Source organism: Babylonia areolata, chromosome 20, assembly GCF_041734735.1.
Source record: "Babylonia areolata isolate BAREFJ2019XMU chromosome 20, ASM4173473v1, whole genome shotgun sequence".
NCBI classification, from domain to species: domain Eukaryota; kingdom Metazoa; phylum Mollusca; class Gastropoda; order Neogastropoda; family Buccinidae; genus Babylonia; species Babylonia areolata.
The window spans coordinates 22,228,813-22,238,812 of NC_134895.1; the positions used below are offsets into that span (position 1 = coordinate 22,228,813).

A 10,000-nucleotide genomic window follows, 5' to 3' on the forward strand; every position below is an offset into this window, starting at 1 on the left:
CCTTAGGCTTTATGAATTTTGTCTAGCTGCTCCTCCAGCTTCAAAATTAACTTACGAGTAATAAAACCGGGGGTGGGGGAGGGGAGGAGGGTAAGGGGGTGAGGGGGTGAGGGGGGGGGGGTTAGTAATAACTGTAGTAGAAGAGTGCTTGAGAAAAATGAGACACGGAGAAAGAGAGAGAGAGAGAGAGAGAGAGAGAGACAGACAGACAGACAGACAGACAGAGACAAAGATAGAGACAAAGGCAAAGACCGATTGAGACAGACAGAGACTAGAGAGAGAGAAATCATTACACTGAGTAAAGATATAGATACAGAGATGGAGAGAGAGAGAGAGAGAGAGAGAGAGAGAGAGAGAGAGAGAGAGAGAGAGAGAGAGAGAGAGAGAGAGAGAGAGAGAGAGCTCCAAGTGCAGTTTTAACAATCGCCTTTTATGTTGTGTTTTTTTTCCCAATGATCTCTCAAAACATAACTAACGAGGAATAAATCGTGGATACAACAGAGAGTAACACGACTGTTCACCTTCAGGCCAGACACACACGTTCTCTCTCTCTCTCTCTCTCTCTCTCTCTCTCTCTCTCCCTCCCTCCTTCTCTTTCTAAAACGCGGAAAGAGATCAATAGAAAGAAAAAAGGAGACAGACAGAAAAAGAGATAGACTATGTCGGAGTGGTGGCCTCGAGGTAACGCGTCCGCCTAGGAAGCGAGAGAATCTGAGCGCACTGGTTCGACTCCCGACAGAGTCCCCAGTATTTTTTTTTACCCTCCACTAGAACCTTGAGCGGTGGTCTGGACGCTAGTCATTCGGATGAGACGATAAACCGAGGTCCCGTGTGCAGCATGCACTTAGCGCACGTGAAAGAACCCACGGCAAAAAAAAAGAAGAAAAAAAAAGAAAAAAAGTCTGTCCCTGGAAAAATTATGTAGAAAAATCCACTTCGATATGAAAACATAAACAAATGCAGGCAGCAAAAAAAAAAAAAAAAAAAAAAAACAACAACGTCAAAACCCTTCCCCACCAAACACACACAAACACTAAAACGTCCAACCGACCAAAGAACCAACAACAACAAAAAGAGAGAAAAAAAAAGAAAGATAACAGACACACAAAAAAAAAGAGAAAAAAGAAAAGAAAGAAAAGACAAAACATATGTTAAAAAATAAAAATAAAACAAAAATGAAATAAAAACAATACAGACGCACAAACCAACACACACATACACTCTCTCTCTCTCTCTCTCTCTCTCTCTCTCCACTAAAAAAAAAAAAAAAAAAAAAAAAAAAAAAAAAAAAAAAACACACACACACAAACTTTCACACAACGTTGTACACACACAGACAAGACAGCCAAGACAGACAACTCCGGGCTCACCGCTCTGTAGGTGCGCTTCTGGCCCGCGTGCTTGCCTCCCCTGCCGTCCATCTCCACGTGCACGTTGTAGATGATCTGGAAGAACTCCTCCACGATGGCCACCCTCTTGTAGGCCTGGTCCTCATCAGTGCTCACCGCGTCCTGGTGGGAATGCAAAGAAAAAAAGAAAAAAAAAGACAGTGTCAGTCAGTTTTTCCACGTTTCTCATCAAGGTTTTCAACGGGACTGGTCCCGGGTAAATCAAATTCCAGTGACCGTTTCGAAACATATCGCTCATTTAAATCACTGTTACAGGCCATAACCTTACTTAACACAGTTAACAATAAACAAGTTCAAGGTAAACTTTGTAAAATTTAGATCTGGTATAAAATGATCTGAAAAATAACAAACGACACTGCGATAACGTAAAGACATGTCCTTTCTGTGACCAAATAGAGGATGAATTTCATTTTCTGCTACATTGTGATGTCTACAGACCATTAAGAGAGAAATATATTTTTAAACATAGGCAGTTTAGTAGAGATCGTCAAGTAGAATTGGCAAAAATTGTTTTAAAAAACGAAGATGCGAACATAACTAGAGATGTTGCGATGTACATATTCTATGCGTTCAAGAAGAAAGGAAGAACTTGAAGCAGGATTTTAAGTTTGGACAAATAACCCTTATTTTCATTTCAACAAAATTTAATGGGTTGTGTTTCAAACGTCTGGTATTATTTTCATTTATTTACTCATTGTCTTTTCCTTTTGTGATCATGTGTGTGCATGTGCGCCTCAAAATTTATGTTTACAGGCCGGTGGTCTAACATATATATATATACTTTTTTTTTTCTTTTTTTTTTCTTTTTCTCAAGCCTGACTAAGCGCGTTGGGTTACGCTGCTGGTCAGGCATCTGCTTGGCAGATGTGGTGTAGCGTATATGGATTTGTCCGAACGCAGTGACGCCTCCTTGAGCTACTGATACTGATACTGATACGGTCTAACATCAAATTCTTTGAGTCCTTGAGTGAGTCAAGGAGGAGTCATCGCTGCTCGGACCTGACAAATTCCTACCAGATATAGATATAGATGCCGTCGCTGCATCATCGCATCTGCTGGGCATCTATAGAATAGATAGATGGCTTGACTGACCAGCCGCAAAAACCAACTTCGTACTTCGTCAGACCTTGAGAGCATGCAAATAATATATGTAATTTTCTCTGTGTGTGTGTGTGTGTGTGTGTGTGTGTGTGTGTGTGTGAGAGAGAGAGAGAGAGAGAGAGAGAGAGAGAGAGAGAGAATGGGTTTCTTCAACTTTTTTTCTTTGTCTTTTTGTTTGTTGTTTTTTGTTGTTGTTTTTTCCAGAGGCCAACACTTTTTGTTGCCATGGGTTCTTTTCCAGTGCGCTACGTGCGTGCGTGCTGCACACCGCAGGGACGGCCTCGGCTTATCGATGGTCTTATCGGAAATGACTACCCAGACGCTCAGTCGGATTTTCCAGTCAAACATGGGAGAAAGGGCGAGGTAGGGAGTCGAACCAAGAACCCCTTATATGACGGACAGTGTAGTGGAAGATAAGCGTCTTCAACCGTTGTGCCACCTTCCCCTCTCTTGCACCGGACACGACCGCGTCATGCCGAAACGCCGCGGGCATCGAACCCTGATCAGACAGGCGCAATAACCGAGTGGTTAAAGCGTTGGGACCTTCAATCTGAGGGTCCTGGGTTCGAATCTCGGTATGGCGCCTGGTGGGTAAAGGGTGGAGATTTTTTTTTTTCCCCCGATATCCCCAGGTCAACACAGTCATTTGCAGACCTGCTAGTGCCTGAACCTCTTTCGTGTATATACGCAAGCAGAAGATCAAATACGCACGTTAAAGATCCTGTTCGGTGGGTTATGGAAACAAGAACACACCCAGCATGGATACCCCCCGAAAACGGGAGTTTGGCTGCCTACATAACGGGGTAAATACGGTCATACACGTAAAAGCCCACTCGTGTACATACTAGCGAAGGTGGAAGTTGCAGCCTACGAACGAAGAAGAAGAAGAAGAGGAAGAAGAACTCTGATCACCTGGTGAACTCTGGATCACAAGTCCAACGCCTGACCCATTCTGTCCAAGACGCATTCTGCTTTGCATTACTTTTACTCTTTTCTGTTTTTTGGGGTTTTTTTAATATAATATTTTCATCCTCCTCTCTGTCACAAAAGATTTCTGTGTGTGAAAGTTAAGCTGCCCTCTCCCTTCCCCCCCCCCCCACCCCCCTACGCCCCGTCCCCCAACACCCCCCCCCCCACACACACACACCCAACCCCCCCGCCCCCCCAAAACCTCCACAAGTCCCCTGACTTCTCCTTCTTGTGATTGTACGACTGCAACTCTAATCGTTGACTCATTTTGTACGGGTGACCTTTTACGTGCACGACCGTTTCATTTTTTCTTTCTTTCTTTCTTTCTTTTTGTAGACCACCGTACGTTCAAGTTTCAACTTCTTCACGAGTAAACAGAAGACGAGGTGTCGACCGCGAGCGGGTCTGTACACAAAAGTTGACCCGTGAGTTCGGGAATGTCTTCACTGGTAAACAAAACCACCACACTCTGCTGATGCTTTTAAATTACGGACCTCCGGTACATGTCTTTTGATTAATTTACGTGCTTGCATGGGTACGCGCGCGAGCCCCCGTGTGTGTGTGTGTGTGTGTGTGTGTGTGTGTGTGTGTGTGTTTGCGTGTGTGTGTGTGTGTGTGTGTGTGTGTGTGTGTGTGTCTGTGTGTGTGTATTTGCGTGTTTGCGTGTTTGTGTGTGTGTGTGTGTTTGCGCGTGTGTGTGAGTATCCGTGCGTATTTGAAGACACCATGGGTATCGCCTTCGCTCTGCACTCGATCATTGTCGCTGCAGCGTGGTAAACACGGATCAATGTCCCCTTCCCAGGCTGCACATTTCAGGTTTCGGGCCGTGTGCACGACGAGACTTTTTTTTTTTTTTTTTCTCCTGCTCGCCGACTCCGATACAGACGACTCCGATACAGACGGATCAACACAGACATGCTTTCGTCTGATACCCATACATTCCATGCAGCCTGTTTTGAGCGGCATTTTTATTTTTTCCTGTTGTCTGTACTGTCTGTCTCTCTGTTCGCTTTACCTCTGTGAAAGTTAAGAAGAAGAAGAAGGGGGGAGGAGGAGGAGGAGGAGAATTAGTATTTATATAGCGATGAATCTTGTGCAGAGACAAATCAAAGTGCTTTCACACCAGTCATTCACACGCATGCATAACTCGGAACGTGAGAAACTGAAGACAAAGAAGAAGAGGCAGGGGAGGGAGACTATCTTGGGAAGAGGTTAGTTCTCTAAGGCCAGACTCGACAGAGCTGAGTGCGGAGACCTGGCGAAGCGAAAGAGGAAGTTCATTCCAAAAGCAAGGTCCAGATACAGAGAAAGAAAGAAAGAAAGACGGCCGACAGTGGAGTGTTTGAATCTGGGTACGCGTAAACAGAACGGATCCGAAGCCGATGGTAGAGAGCGAGATGGGGTGTGGAGGTGAAAGGCAGCCACAGAGATAGGAAGGGGCAGATTTGTGAATACGTTAATTTAGTTTGCCCTGAACGGAGTGGTGGATGCCATGATTGCAGGATGATATGTCCGCCTAGGAAGCGAGAGAATCTGAGAGCGCTGGTTCGAATCACGGCTCAGCCGCCGATATTTTCTTCCCCTTCACTAGTGGTGGTCTGGACGCTAGTCATTCGGATGAGACGACAAACCGAGGTCCCCTGTGCAGCATGCACTTAGCGCACGTAAAAGAACCCACGGCAACAAAGGGGTTGTTCCTGGCAAAATTCTGTAGAAAAATCCACTTCGATAGGAAGAAAACAAATAAAACTGCACACAGGAAAAAAAATACATAAAAAATGGGTGGCGCTGTAGTGTAGCGAAGCGCTCTCCTTGGGGAGAGCAGCCCGAATTTCACTCAGAGAAATCTGTTGTGATAAAAAGAAATGCAGATACAAATATAAAAGTGTCTTCAGAATGTTCCAGCCTTGCATGCCCCAAACTGAGAACGTTTCATGCAGCAAGGAACACAACAAAAAATAGTATATCCAGGGGTCTTCAAGCCGAATCGGGTGAAGGGCAGCGAGAACTATTTTCTGACGTTTTTTTTTTTTTTTTAATGCAAAACAGTGCCCCCCAAAATATATATATCTGTACACACTGTTGGTTTGTGTGTCTGTTTCGTTTGTGTGTGTGTGTGTGTGTGTGTGTGTGTGTGTGTGCGTGTGTGTGTGTGTGTGTGCGTGTGTGTGTGTGTGCGTGTGTGTGAGTGCATGCGTGTGTGTGTGTGTGTGTGTGTGTGTGTGTGTGTGTGTGTGTGTGTGTGTGTGTGTGATCTTCTTCTTCTTCTTTCTTTAAACATCCACCATCATCATTTTGATGGTTCTGATGTGTGTGCGTGTGCGTGTGCGTGTGTGTGTGTATAAAAATAAACTTTTTGCATTACGATAATCAATTATAAATTCCACACGAATAACCTTACCCCCTCGCTGGCTACAAAATTCGCCCCCCAAAAAAACGCTGCTGGTGGATTATGCAGTCAGGATCTGTACATAACAGCAGCAGTTCCGCAAACACACACACACATACACACAGACACACACACACACCACACTGACCGACCTTTCTCACCCTGACTGCTCCCGCTCTCTGTCTCTGTCTGTCTGTCTGTCTCTCTCTCTCTCTCTCTCCACATAAACCACACCAACCAACCATTTTCACCCCTCTCTCCGTTTCTCTTTCTCATTCATTTTGTCTGTCTGTATCTACACACACGACACCGACCAACTATTCTGACCCTGTTTGCCTCTCTCTCTCTCTCTCTCTCTCTCTCTCTCTGTCTCTGTCTCCCCCCCCCCACCCGACCCCCAACCTTCTTGACCCAAATCCCCCCCACATCCACTCTCCTACTTCTTCCCCACAACCCCCACCCACCCCCCCTTGTTAAAGAAAAAAAAAAGGGGAGAAAAAAAGAACAAAGCCCAAGGGGGGATGCAGCAGACTCACTTTTCTTGTTCCCCAGAGATGGGACAGGGGGGGGAGAAGGCACCGTAGGGAGTTGAGGGATAGCAAAGGGGGAGAGGGGAGTGGGGGTGGGGGGGGCGGAGTGGGGGGGAGGAGGGGGAAGGGGGAAGGGCGAGTGGGGGGGTAGTAGTAGTCTCAGCCAAGCGAGAGGAGGAGTGGGTGGGCTGGGGGGGGGGGGGGTAGGGTGGGGGGGGGGCAGACGGGTTCCAGGACAGGGGTGTTCCCTGGCTGTCTGCTCGCCGCACGTGCTCTAATTAGTGCCGAGAGGGGGTCCTACGGTTCCCTTTCCCCCCCCTCCGCCCCCCCACCCCCCCCCCCCCCCCCCCCCGAAAACTCCGAGTGGCGACTAATTGGACTCGGTGTCACCCTTCCCCCTCCGTCCGCGCCACCGCGGATCCACTGGTCTTCTTCGGGGCTTGGGCTTGAGATTGGCTTGGGTTTGGGGTTTTGTTTTTTTGTTTGTTTGTTTGTTTTTTAACTCGGGCAGGCGGCCGGCTTCATTCTGTATCTGTCTCTCTCTTTCTCTGTGTGTGTGTGTGTGTGTGTGTGTGTGTGTGTGTGTGTGTGTGTGTGTGTGTGTGTGTGTGTGTCTTGTCTGTCTCTTTCTGCTTGCTCTTTTCTCTCTGTCTCTGTCTCTCTCTCTTCTCTCTCCTATCTTGCTCTCTTCCCCTCTGTCTCCATGCCTTTCTGTGTCTCTTTCTTTCTCCCCCCCCCCCACCCCCGTCTCTCTCTCTCTCTCTCTCTCTCTCTCTCTCTCTCTCTCTCTCTCTCTCTCTCTCCCTGCCTCACCGTCTCTCTCCCTCTGTTCTCTTTCCGTCTGTCTGTCGTCTGTCTGTCTGTCTGTCTGTCTCTCTACCTCTCTCTGTATGTGTGTGTCTCTCGGTCTGAACAGATTTCAGCAGCTGCTCCAGAGAAAACGAGGGTAATACTGATGGTATTTTCTGCATGTGCATGTCCTGCCCTCCCTCCCACATCCCTGGTCCATCTCCCCCCCCCCCCCCGCCCCCCTTACACTCCAGCCCCATCTTCCCTGTCCCCTTCCACCCCTGCCCCCACCCCCTCCCCTCCCCCACCCCCTTCCTCCCACCTCCTTCACTTTTTCTGCCGTTTTCTTCAAACGCGGAGTGATGTGGAGTTTGGGAGAGCAGTCTCCAATTCTTCATCATCCCTGTGTTATGGACTGGAAATGCAAAAAACCCCACCAAAACAACAACAACAACAACAACAAAAAACCTGTGTGTGTTGTGTGTGTGTTTGTATGTGCGTGGGTGCGTGCGTGTGTGCGTATGTGTGTGTGTGTGACATAGACAGACAGACAGTTAGTGAGACAGAGACAGAAAGAAAAGAGAGAGAGAGTGTGTGTGTGATTGTAGACGCCCCCCCCCCCCCATCTCTCTCTCTCACTCTCTCTCTTTCTCTCTCTGTTTACGTATGCATTTGTGTGTATCTGAATGTCATGTGTGTACTTCATCATCGCCATCGTCATCATCATCATCATCATCACTATCACTATCATCATCATCATCATCTCTCTCTCTCATATTGCACTTTTATATTATCATATTTATATACATTTTTGTCACTGCATTATAATTATGTACCTTTAAATGTTTACTGTGCATGTGAGTGTATTTGAATGTCATGTATGTACTTCTGTAACCTGTTGATATCCTGTTAGTATTTTGATTTCATTATCTTTGCCCTGAGGTCTGGATGTAAAAAAAAAAAATGTGCATGCTCATTCCACTTCCCTCATTTAAAAAAAGTTCGTTCGTTCGTTCGTTTTGTTCGTTCGTTCTCTCTCTCTCTCTCTCTCTCTCTCTCTCTCTCTCTCTCTCTTCCTCCCTCTCTGTCTCTCTCTCACACACACACACACGCACACACAAACACGCACACACAAAACACATACAAGCACACACACACACACACACACACACACACACTCACCCTCCTCTCACCCCCGGCCCAACCCCCCTACCCCCACCCACACCCCCACCCACCCTCCCCCCCTCTGTCTTAACTGACCCACGCGCACGCGGCACTTACCATAAAGAAAATATCTCTCTCTGGCACATGGCATTGTTATGACCGTCTCTGAATCATTCCAGTCATGCACCCGACATCTCTTTCTTTTTCTCGGCACTTCTGCCGACACGAATGTGTCAGCCAAGCCCCAGCCCCCTTTGCGTTCGTTTCCGGAGAAAAAGCAATATTGATTAAACGTGTATTGTAATTCTTTTCTCTTTTGTCCCCCCCCCCCCCTCCAGATCACTCAGGTCTTCGATCCGTTCCGATAGAAATTGTGCTTTATTTGTTTCTCTCTCTCTCTCTCTCTCTCTCTCTCTCTCTCTCTCTCTCTGTCTCTCTCCAGTCTTATTGTTATCATGCGGGCGAATATGATGAAGTTCATCGTTAGAGATGGCAAACGTAACGGCGATGATGATGACTGGTTGTATTTCAAAGGTAACTGTTGCTGTTGTTATTGTTGTTGTAGATAATGATGATAATGATGATGATGATGATGATGATGATGATGGTGATGGTAATGATGACGGTGATTACGGTGGTGGTGGTGATGATGGTGATGATGATGATGATGAGGATGGTGGTGGTGTTATTGTCTGTTCGCACCAGTCGCCGGCTGTTTATTTAAAACTTTTTTTTTTTTTTTTTTTTAATGTCAATCAAAATATGAATTGCTTTTGTTTCACAATCAGAAATATTATGAAATTTAGCTTACACACACACACACACACGCGCGCGCGCGCGCAAACACACACACGCGCGCGCGCGCGCGTATATGTGCAAAGCAGTTTGTGTTCTTTGTATGCGATTCTGCAAAACAGTTCGTGTGCTTTGTATGTGATTCCGCGATGCAGTTTGCGTGCTTCATATGTGTGATTCCGCGATGCAGTTTGTGTGCTTTGTACGTGATTCCGCGATGCAGTTCGTGTGCTCTGTACATGATGCCTCAAAGCAGTTTGTGTGTTTTGTACATGATTCCGCAAAGCAGTTTGTGTGTTTTGTACATGATTCCGCAAAGCAGTTTGCAGTGTGCTTTGTATGTGTGATTCCGCAAAGCAGTTTGTGTGCTTTGTATGTGTGATTCCGCAATGCAGTTTGTGTGCTTTGTACATGATACCACAAAGCAGTTTGTGTGCTTTGGATGCGATACTGAAAAGCAGTTTATGAGCTTTGTATGTGACTCCGCTGAGTAGCTCGTGTGTGCTTTGCATGTAATACCGCAAAGCGGTGCATGTGCTATGTATGTGATTCCGCAAAGCAGTGCGTGTGCTTCAGTTGTAGGTGATACAACAAAGCGGTCTGCGTGTGAGTCTGTGTGTGTGTGAGTTTGTGTGCTTTGTATGCGTGATACCGCTGATTAGTTTGTGCGGTTTTTTTTTTATGTGGTACCGCAACGCAAATTCGTGTCCTACTGTAAAACTGTTCGGACGGGTCAGTTCTGAGACTCACGAAAATAATAGCTGGCCATTGTGTTCTGTTTGTTTGACCCTCCTGTGACACCAGGAAAAAACGTGCAACGTGAACCTTCATTGGCTTCAACCTGGCCAAATAAA

At 46.5% G+C, this 10,000-nt stretch overlaps 1 protein-coding gene across 1 annotated transcript in view; it reads right to left on the reverse strand.

The window, feature by feature from the left end:
• The window catches only part of LOC143294558 (nucleolar protein 4-like), a 417,577-nt gene that overhangs the window by 255,821 nt on the left and 151,756 nt on the right, over window positions 1-10,000 (reverse strand). Inside the window, exon 3 of the mRNA XM_076605932.1 lies at window positions 1,371-1,511. Coding sequence (XP_076462047.1) covers window positions 1,371-1,511 — 141 coding nt within the window. The remainder of the gene's footprint in view (window positions 1-1,370; window positions 1,512-10,000) is intronic.